Raw genomic sequence first — 11,583 nt, forward strand, 5'->3', positions numbered from 1 at the left:
TCTATCATTTCTCGACAGAATATATTAGTTTTAAAAAGCAAACAGTGACATCATCTCCTATTTGGTTGGCACTTAACAGGTATTTTAGGGCTACCTTTTGTTTCTCCATAGAACACGTTTGAATTAAGGGTGACAAGTGGGCCGGTTAGGTCCGGGCCCGGCCCAAACCCGTGAGCCCATAAGGGTAGTGGGCCTAACTTAAATAAGATTGTGAGACAAACTCAAGAAATAATCATAAATGATAAACAATAAACAAGAAAATCAAACTTATACTAATTTCGGATTCAAGGTTCAAATAATATGCCTGTTAGGACCGAGACCGTTTGGGCCCGGGACCGGCTCCTAAGTGGGCTGGTTCAACCGGTCATAATTTTTAAAAATAAAATAAAAATCTCAAATAAAAATCTGACCGTTGCACCTTTAAAAAATAGCCGTTATGGCTGCCAAAATAGTAGTTGGCTATTTATAAAATAGCCATTTAACCTCCCCAACTTTGTTTTAACCCCAAACTTTTTATAATTACACCTTTTCCCTATTTTCAACTATAAATACCCCCTCATTCTTTCATTTTTCTTCACCAAATCATCAATCTCTCTCTAAGTTTCTTCTAAAATTGGTTACTTTGTTGTTGCAACTTGTGTGAAAAATTATGAAGTTGGTGAATTGAAGTATTCAAGTCTTCAACGATAATTAATTTCAACAAGTTGTTCGTCAATTCGGTAAACTCGTTCCAACTCTTTAGTTTTAATATTATATTTTTGTTTGTTTTATTTAATGACTTTGTATAATTATAACTAAGATGGCATATTCCTTAAAAAAAAATATTTAGTAAAAATAAGGAAAAATCCAAAAGTGGTGAATCTAGTGGCTAATCTATTCCTCCTCTAATTCCCCAGCCTCCCCTACCCAAACCCCATACCCGCCCTCCACCTGCTCCTATTCTTGATAGTGATAATACTTTAGTACAATTTACGGATAGTCAATATGTGCATAATGTTGGTTGTGGTGAACGCATAGATGATGAACATATGAATTCTTTATGGTAATCCAACTATAGATGAAGAAGATGAGCAGGAAATAGATTTAGATGAAACACAACCGGATGATGATACACCCACTAGTCCTGTTGCTCAAGTTAACCCAACTAATCCAAAGGAAGCCCCGGATGACCCTCCCCCTGTTACTACCCCTACTTTTTCTAGACAACCTTCTAAACGGGCCAAAACATCTCTTGTTTGGCCATTGTTTATTCAAATAAGAGAGAAAAATAAAGCTAAGTGTAAAACTTGTAGCAAAAAGTTAGCTTTAACTATGTTGATGGGGGAGGGGGGAGTTTGAGGAGACACATAATGATACACCCTCAAGATAAAGCTAAAGTTTTTCAAATGAAAGTTGCGGCCGGAGGGCAAGTCCAACTAGTTAGCCTGACCCTAGTACCAGGTCAAATTAATTTCAACCGGGAATTAACACTATTACCGGTGAAATTTTATATTATGACTCAAGAAAAGATAGGAAAGAATTGGCAAAAATGATTACTGTTATGTGCTTACCCTATAGTTTTCCGTCTAACCTCCACTTTGTGCATTATATTAGAAGAGTTTTTAATCCTACTTATAAAGGATGGCCTCGCACAACCGTAAAGAGCGATATTTATAAATATAAACATGAATATGAACAATATTTGCGCTATTTATTTACTCATATTAATTTTCGTGTAGCAAGCCTGGGTCCTTTATAAGTAGGATTAAATATTTACGCTATTTATTTGGTATATATATACCCAAAAGCCCATGAAGCATGGGTCCGTTTAAGCCCGGCCCACGAAGATCGGGTCCGTTTAACCAGTTTGGGACCGGGACCGGACCGTTTGCCACCCTTAGTTTGAATTAACAATAAAGGATCGGAGCTATCAATCCCTATCCCATTTGATTCAAGTACTATTCAATGGTCAACATAAGGTTGCCCAATAACAGAGACAAATATTTCCAAAAATGCATCAAATATAACATTCTTCTTGGAGAAACATTGCAATTAGGACTGCTACTCTTCTGGGCACATGTTACTGGTTGCAAAGATATACTTGTTTACATGATAAAGAAAAGAATCCTGCCCTCTTGGGGAGGTGTCAACAATTTGAGAAGATGTTTGGGTGCTGAAATTGCTCTTTAGATCTTATACAACAATAACGACCCAGTAAAATTCTACAAGTGGGGTCTGGGGAGGGTAGTGTATAGACAGACCTTACCTCTATCCTGAGGGAATAGAGAGGTTGTTTCCGATAGACCCTCGGCTCAAGAAGACGAAAAGAGACAATATACCAGGTTAAGTTAGCAAATTCGTCTCTTAGGAAGTGCTTTCTCAAGTTGGATGTAGGCGACGGCCTATAACTCATTTGGTCAATTAGAACTTGTCACTTCCAAATAAAACATAATAAGTTCATTCACACAACTGGAGTTTGTTCCAGGCTTTCAATGGTTTATAATCAGCACTCAAGAATATAGTTACAGATGCCACTTTGCGTTGTAGAATAACTATACAATTCCCTGTGAACAGAGCTTCACCTCAGAAAGGGTTGCAACTTCAAGTCATCAATGGAAAGATACATAATACTAACTGAATGCACTTTAAGTGTAGCTAGCAAAATCTGTATCTTGTTTCCTTGGATTGATGGTGTGAATGAGACAACAAATTCTGGATTATGGTTTCTGTATATGCTGTTCCTAATATAAGAGCTTCACGGTACCTCATGGCCAAAATTTATCAGTCCCTTGCAAATCACATGCACGTTGTTCACAGTCAAGCTTGCCCCATCGTGCATCAACTCGATCACATGGAAATATAGGCTTGTTCAAACTGTATAAAATAGTTGGAATTCGCTTCAGAAATACAGGAATAAATTAAATATCAAACTTCAAGCAGGCAGGAACTAACCCGATGAAAAAAACTTTCAACTTAAAAGACCCATTGAAGACAAGATTGGGAAGCAATCAAGAAAACTAGTTCTGTCACAAACTGGACGCATACTCTAACTGCAGAAATTTTTTCTATAATGGACATCAAGAGGATTTATCAAGTTCACTAATCAGAAAACGGAGAAGAAAAGGTCATGAATATAGGGTTAAAAGAGGAGAAGTTTCAAATAAGATTGTACTAACAAGATTCAAGTTAAAGTGTTTGGGGGCCAATGTGTTCACATCATATTTAAGAGTTTTAAGTCCTCTTTCTTGACGTAAAAGATGCATAGCTGAAAACAGAAAAAGCTTTACAATGCAGTACCTTCTATTTACCACATTGTGCATGTAACATAACCATTGTGAAAATTCAGCTTGAGATCCAGCTTGTACAGGATTTGCTCTGTCAAATAACAAGAGAAACAAAGTTCATCAACATTCACTAAGAAACTCGTTAAGGTATTCCGAGCATTCAAGGCAGCAGTCTAAGTCATAACATCACAGAAAGGCACTCTAGCCCAATGACGTCACCGACTATCGAGATTGTAAAGCTCCGTAAATTTTTCGTATCTAATTCAAGCTAATTACATGTTTACAGTGTGATTTAATTAATCTCAAAGGGCGTGCGGGCTCACACGAGGGTGACAATGAGCTGGGGATATGTGAACATGCCTAAGGAACCAATAGGAAGAGGTTTGGATCAGGGAATAAGAAAAATGGAAGCAAATGAATCGCAGTGGAAAGTTCCAGGCCATGTCTCCTATTTGGACAGGGCATGAGACACTCACAAAGATTTGGACAAGAAGCGAGGTGACGCAATGGACTAAGGTTCCATCAAGTGGGCATTGCAAGTCACCGTCCAGATCCTGGAACCAGGGGATGTGCCGCATGCCCATTGCATGGGGTGCCTGAAATTTAGTGAAAATAGTATCCAACTTCAAAAATATATATCTCTTGATATATAAGAAATTTCACCAAGGTTCCTTGACGAAAGTTGTAGCTCTTGAAGCATTTCCAACACTTCAAACTGTTTGTCAGTTGTAGATCAGTACGAAAAGATATGGCTGTTTTACCAAAGGGTGGCCGTGCAATCACAGTCCATGCGACGGCTATTTGCCGCATGGCCAGAGCATGGAACCCCAGCACCATAAATATAGCTATTTCAGGACAGATTTGCACTTTGAGAAAGGGGTTAGGTTCTTGGCTCTAAGTGAACATTTGGTACTTCAAAAATGATCCTACTAACCAAGGTAAGTTATTATTGGTGATTTGAAACTCCTTCACGGTGAGTACTCAAAGCTTTCTTCTTCTTCTTTTCTCTTTTCCCATTTCTCTTTCTCTGTTTTTTTTTTTTTTTTTTTTTTTTTTTTTTTGATGAAGCAAGATGTTATATTAACAAAAGCATCAAGAAGATGCATAGTTACAAAAGTTGAGGTGCAAAAATGAAAGAAAAACTAGTCCCTTTACAGTATGTCAATCTAAGACAAGGGAGCTAACAAAGTCCAAAAGATGAGCAGAACTAGTTACAGTAGCTAACTTAGTCCAACAAAAAAGATTGAGTAGGCATCTAGCTTTGAGAGAGTGATTTGGAGTTGAGATCCCATCAAAGCATCTACTATTCCTCTCATTCCACAAACACCAAAAAATAGCTGTAGGGATCATCAACCAGATCTTCTTGATGGTCTTATCAACTCTCCATCGACTCCAGCTCAGGTGTGCCTGTTTTATGTTTTGTGGCATAACCCATTTGAGGCCAAAAATATAATAAAACATGTTCCAAAGGTCAGTGGCCACTGGGCAATGCAAAAACAGATGGCTGACTGTTTCCACATTCTCCCTGCACATATAACATCTATTGACCAGCTGAAGGCCTCTCCTGTTGAGATTGTCTTGTGTCAAGCAAGCTTCATGGAGAACAATCGAGTCAAAGCAAATTACTTTAATAGGCAGCTTAGTTTTCCATATTAATTTCCATGACCATGCATCGTGTTAAATAGTTATGTGTATATAGTCCTAAATCCCATATGTAGTAGGAGTATAATATGTCCTAGTCCAATATGTAGTAGGAGTAGAATATGTCCTAATACCATATGTAGTAGGAGTAGAAGATGTATTATATATAGGGCTCATTGTATCATTGTTAATAATAGATTTTTCTCCCATGCATTCTCACATGGTATCAGAGCTTCAGTGAGAAAATTATCGTTGTGCGTCATTCGAGCGACATCCGGGAAGAACGATCTCGTCGACGTGCAATTTTTCGGCAACTTTGTCTTGTTCCCAGGGTTCATCAGTGTTACAGTGGTACTGTGCATAAACCAGTACCACCATCAGATCCGAAACCCTTGTGCGATCAAACCCCAGAAATTTCAGTCTTATCGGAACAGAAAAGTCAGTCACCGTGCGTCTTTTCGGTTGATGACTCAAGATTGATTTGCGTTATATCCTCAGCGATAAGTGTTGTGCGAAAAACCAACACTACGATCTTGTTCGGAAACAGTCAATCACTACGACAAAAAGTCCATCATGTACCTCAACACGCTGCCAGAACTAGGGTTCCAGCGAGCTACAGTAACTTTTCCTGTGTGTGTGAGACATTCCGGCCACTTTTTGACAAAACTTCTTTAGGACAACTTACTTCTCCGGTGATTCCGAGCCTACGCATATTAATTACAACAAATTCTGACGACTTTTATTTTTTCCGGCATGAACAATGCCCTTTTCCCCGCATGAACAGTGATTTCCCGGCATAAATAGTAATTTCCAGAAAAGTTTCTGTGTTTTTGCTGGTGTTTTAGAACCTATTTTGTAGTGTGGAATTCGGCTTAATCTCACTATTTTCAAATTTTACCAGCGACCTTTCGGTCAACTTCTGTTTATCAGCAACCACCTGGTTTTGTTGCTCAAGGGGAGTCCATGGCCTTGTATGTCGAATGACCAGTTTGCAGATATTTTCACCAAGTCCCTCACTGGTCCTCTTATTAGTTACATATGTAACAAGCTCGGTACATATGATTTGTATGCACCGGCTTGAGGGAGAGTGTTAGATAGTTATGTGTATATAGTCCTAATCTATATATAGTAGGAGTAGAATATGTCCTAGTCCGATATGTAGTAGGAGTAGAATATGTCCTTATCCCATATGTAGTAGGAATAGAATATGTCCTAATCCCATATGTAGTAGGAGTAGAAGATGCATTATATACAGGGCTCATTGTATCATTGTTAATAATAGATTTTTCTCCCGTGCATTCTCACACATCGATCACTTGGTTTTGAGAACATAGCTCCCTATAACATTCTTTCACTGAGAAAGTGCCCTTACTCCCCCAACAAATGGTGTCTGGTGTACTTGCATTCATGTTGAACCTTTCCACTCTGGCAAGCAATTCTATCAAGTTTTCCACTTCCCAATCTTGCACTGCTCTTCTGAGATGAACATCCCAATTATTGCCACTTTTGTTCGGATTTATGGAGGAGCCTTTGTCCAATGCAATCTGGAACATGCTAGGGTATTCATCCATGAGTGTAATGTTGTTGAGCCATTTGTCTTTCCAGAATTTGATATGTGCTCCATTTGTTTTCTCTATTCTTTCTACTATTTTGGATAAGTGAAAGGGGGAGATTTGAGGACTTTTATTTTCTTTTTATTTTTTTTGGTTTTTGGGTTTTTTTTAATTATTGTAATTCTCTTTTAAATTACAGATGCCAATTTTTCCCCAAAATTACACGTGTCATTATATCATTGGTTCATTTGACATGTCAACAACGACTGACTTTTATGCGGATGGTCTATATATAAGAATATTAAGCCAATCGCATACCTATAGTTTTAAATTGCCAGTAGAAAATATAAAAAGAAACATGATCGATGAGGATTCGTATACCCAATCCCCATTTGTTTGGAACTGGGACATTGTTTGTTGTAGATTAGAATCTAAAAATGAAAATTCTGAAAAAAGAAAATGTACCTATTGCTCTCATGCAAGCTGATAAACTAGGTACCTTAGAACTTCTTTGAAGTGATCTGCACATTCTTTGCAAGGGTACATGCGAGATAATATTGCCATCTGCAAGCAAAAAGAAAAGCTATCCCTTTAGTTTCCACAAAAAGCACCATTCTCTATAATCAAAATCCTTATTGCTTGCGGAATGGTAAAAACATAAATTCCTTGTAGTATATAATGGAAAAGCTCATTATAAATTGGGGACATCGATGTATAACACTTCCCATATGGTGGTCACCTTAATTTTGTCTCATTGCTTATGAAAAGCATAACAGAAAGGAAGTTCGAGTATTTTGAACTAGTGATAAGGGGTAACTACTCTACCCCTAGATAAGCCCTCAATATTTTAAAGCAGATCCTTGGGCTATGTAACATCACTGTCCAATCACATATACAAAACCATCTAATATAGGGGGTGTTTTTGTATTTTAATCGCAAACGCTATAATAAAAGTAAGGCTGTTAAAAGGCAGCTGCAAGTATGCCGCTTTGTTTGGGGGAAGAGGGGAGATGATGCTGGAGATGTGCATACTTCCGAGGGTAGCTGAAGGGAGAGAGGACAGCGAGGACAAGCAGGGACCCAGTGGGACGAGGGAGAAGGTAGAGGTGTGAATTGAGCCAAGGGATGGAATGGGAGAGGGTAAAAAAGCGGACTGCAAGATGGATTTCAGGATTTTGACGGTGCTTTAGTCTGAGAATGGGTCATAGGGGTGGGCACATAGGAGCAGGTGACAAAAGAAGGGCAGTGGACAGCGGGCTGGTGCAGGTGAAGAGGGAACAGTGCCAAGAGACAGTGGGCTGGAGTGAAGATAGTTAGAACGTACCTTGAATGGTGGCATCGTTAGTTTCAGGAATATCTATTTCTTTTTTCTTCATGTTCGGTTTTCTGCTTCTCTACTCCATGCTTTCCTGTTCCTAAAGCACTTACCATTCGTTGATTTCGATTTTTCTATTTCCTTCTTTTATCTAAAATTCAATTTTATTTGTTTTTCCTACTTGTAAGAACCATAAGTCACCCAAGACTTAAATCTGGCATTGTAGGGACTACTCTTAGGTTTCAGACAGATGTTAAATAGGCGACATATTCAATAAGAAAATTAGAACGAAAAATTCCTAATCAACATTGAGCAATCCAAACTTCCCAATAAGGGTAAGTTATATATGAAATGCAATGCAAGGGAAAAAAGCAATAATGTGGCGTCAGTGGAATCGGCAGCATTCTCAAATTACTTATTCACATCACCATCTTATAGAGCACCTATTGTTTACTCCCTTTCAAAATTTATACTTCTATACTTCCCATCCTCTGGACTGCATAAACCTCTCACTCTTATAATGGCACAAGAATTTCCCAAATGATTGTATTATTTCTTATGCACACCCACCTTGTACCTCACATGCAGACAAACAGAAATCCGACATATCAATTTCAGTTGAGCTCTCGAAAGAGAAGAGATCCTTTTGGATATGTCCACAGCATGAGAAGACAAGGTCAAAATGTTATTATTTTGCATGAAGATATTCAAAAATTTCTTTGGAATCTGATGACGAAGCAGTTGGGATTCTAAGCTTCACAGTTTTGAAATCAAGAAAAATAATAGTTTAGGGTGACTGAGTACCATACCAGTTCTTTCACATCCCTCTTTTGTTGTCTGGTTGGCTTGTCTGGATACTGAAAAAAAATAAAATTGAGCTATTTTGATCATATAGGTTGACAAGCAAGAATACTCAATAAATAAAATGTATCTATTTTTGGGCACCAAGAAAAAAAAAAAGAACCAGGCGGATAAGGAACCCTTTGGAACACTATTGTAACTGCCCTTATGCGAATTTATTAACCATCAAGAGCATTGGGTAGACTAGATATATAACAAAATAGTAGAGCAAAAATAAAACCAGACAATTAAATATCAAAATAGAACAATTCACAGTAATGATAACACAGTTAGGGGTAATAAGTGTTCTCACCTTGCTTAACTGTGTGCTAACAATATTATTAATGAACGCGTATTGCTGTACAATTCTCAAAAAACTTGTCAACCGAAATGCCTAAGCAACCCAGACTAAATTTTCTCTGCTGAAAGGTTTTTACAGCTGCGTAGAAACTAGAAAGAGAACTTCTGCAATAGAAAAAGTGGATACTTGACCTGAGCTCCAAGAGTGTGAAGAAAAGTCCAAGTAGCTCTTCCAAGATCTTCTTTAGTCACTGGGCCAGCATTTTTCTCCTGAGAAAGATGATTGATAATTTTTTTTACTGCGGTGTGAAAAAACAACCAGCAAGCAATTGAAAACCAACATATACTGGATAACATTCTCCTGGTGAATGAGGAGCAATTAAAATTTTCCGATCTTTCAAAACAGTTAAATGCCAAAGAGCTTAATGAACGGGAGACCCAGAAGAAATTCCTAAAACAAATATTTTTTGATGCATCAACTCCCAAATTTTACGATCAATGATCAATTGCTGCATAAATACTCGCCCCTTGTCTACCCACACTCCTCAGAAATGTATTTGTTATGTAGTCTTTTGTCAGTTGGAGGAAACTTCAACACCCTCATGCATTGAGATCGTCAACTAAGCCTCAATTCCCAACTAGTTCAGATCAGCTATATGAATCCTCTGTATCCATTCCGCTATATTCAAGCCAATTCCATTTCATCAATGTCCCACGTACTTAAGTAGGCAAATCTATTAGTACAAAAAATTTATCATAACTAGCTATTTTCACGCTCGCGCCACTGCTTTTATTATCCGGCGTTGGAACTGGCGACACTTTTCATATAGGTGGAGTTCAAAACCCTTCATGCATTTGATCGAAAAAATAATCTTTCTTTTTTTCTTTAGTAGTATATGGTGAAAACTTACATAATCTAGCATCATTATCCATTCGGTTTGTATAGCTCAAACCTATCTCAACAGCCAAAAATATTTTTACGGCAATAACAGAAAAAGACGCTCAGACTATCTGTGAGAACTTTCATCAAACACTTATTAGGCATTATCTACGTACCTCCGGTGCTTCAATAAGTGCAGCAGCACCTAAAACACAGCTCGAAGCTACAAAATAAGTAAAGGCCCTTAAGGAAAATTACCTGCTTGGGCAATTCAGAATGTTGAGAAGTTGGAGATTTTGAAGGAGGTAGATTCGTGGAAGAAGATGAAGAGAGCACCAAAGAGAAGGAGTGGTCATCATTATGAGATGAAGGAGGTTTTGGGACAGATATGAAATGAGCAAGCTGGCTTTGGATAGAGTTTGATACTTTCTCGTATGTTTTGAACAGAAGCTGCAATGGATTTTCAGACATTTGGAGGAGTTGAGTCTTTGATTGAGAATGTTCCAAAAGCGTTTCGCGCGGTGATTCGTTTTATTATTACCCAAACTTTTTGGAATTTGCGACAATAACACAGAGTACACACTACACACTACACACTACACACTACACACTATCCTATTACAGGCAAACGGCTAAATATACCTTTCTGCCTTCAAATATTGTTTACGTATATCCCTTGTTATACCATTGTACTATCTATACCCCTACCGTCATGCTATTGGGTTATCTATATCCCAACTGTTATACTTTAAAATAAAAATACCCCTATTTTGAATGGAGTGACACGTGACAACACCAGATTAAAACGATCCATTTTTTTACCCGACCCGTTTAAAAAAAACCCACAACCCGACCCCTATTTTTTATTTTTTTCCAATTTTTTTTTAAATTTTTGTTTTTAAAAAACGAAAATATTTTGTTAAAAAACAAAAAATATTTTTTTCTGTTTTTACAAATTTGTTTTTCCAGTTTTTACAAAACAAAATTCTTTTAAAAAACTGAAAAATGAAAAAAAAATATTTTCAAAAACGAAAATATTTTGTTAAAAAACGAAAATATTTTTTTTCTGTTTTACAAAAAATAATTCAGTTTATACAAATTTGTTTTTTCAGTTTTTACAAAAAAGAAAATCTTTAAAAAAAATTGAAAAAAAAACATTTTTCAAAAACGAAAATATTTTGTTAAAAACTGAAAAAATACAATTTTTTTTAGTTTTTACAAATATGTTTTTACAGTTTTTACAAAAAAAAAATATTTTGTTAAAAAAATGATTTTTTCAGGTTTTACAATTTGTTTTGCAAAATCTTTTCAGTATCTACTCAGTTTAAAAAAACGAAAATATTTTGCATTTTTTTAAGTTTTACAAAAAGAAAATTCTTTAAAAAAAAACCGAAAAATGAAAATATGGTTCGGGTTGTGGGTTTTTTGTAAAATGGGTTGAGTAAAAAAAAAAGAAATGTGTCATTTTAATCTGATGCTGTCACGTGGCACTCCATCCAAAATAGGAATATTTTTGTTCCAAAGTATGACGGTAGGGGTATGGATAGCCCAATAGTATAACGAAGGGTACAAGTAAACAATATTTGAAAGTAGAGGGGTATATTTGGCCCTTTGCCGATCCTATTATGTACTTAGCAATCATTCGTGGCGGCAAAAAAAGTTTAATTGGCCTTAGGATAGTGAGTATTCCTCCCATTTAAGGGCCCGTTTGATACGAGGGATAAGGAATAATTAATTCCGAGACTAAATTTAAGAAGAGTTTATCCTATATTGTGTTGATAGAAAATCGCG

The 11,583-nt window shown here is 36.9% G+C and overlaps 1 protein-coding gene across 1 annotated transcript; it reads right to left on the minus strand.

Annotated features, from left to right (window-relative positions):
* Positions 1-2,422: 2,422 nt before the first annotated feature.
* On the minus strand, positions 2,423-10,387 carry LOC104237165 (FAD-linked sulfhydryl oxidase ERV1). The gene is made up of 6 exons (XM_009791260.2): positions 10,051-10,387; positions 9,105-9,182; positions 8,582-8,629; positions 6,957-7,021; positions 3,277-3,354; positions 2,423-2,853 (listed from the first exon to the last, which is right to left on the minus strand). The coding sequence occupies exons 1-6, from the start codon at positions 10,261-10,263 to the stop codon at positions 2,745-2,747; spliced, it is 591 nt and encodes a 196-aa protein (XP_009789562.1). The 5' UTR covers positions 10,264-10,387; the 3' UTR covers positions 2,423-2,744.
* Between the last annotated feature and the right edge of the window lie 1,196 nt (positions 10,388-11,583).

Source organism: Nicotiana sylvestris, chromosome 11 (assembly GCF_000393655.2).
Source record: "Nicotiana sylvestris chromosome 11, ASM39365v2, whole genome shotgun sequence".
Classification (NCBI taxonomy): Eukaryota; Viridiplantae; Streptophyta; class Magnoliopsida; order Solanales; family Solanaceae; genus Nicotiana; species Nicotiana sylvestris.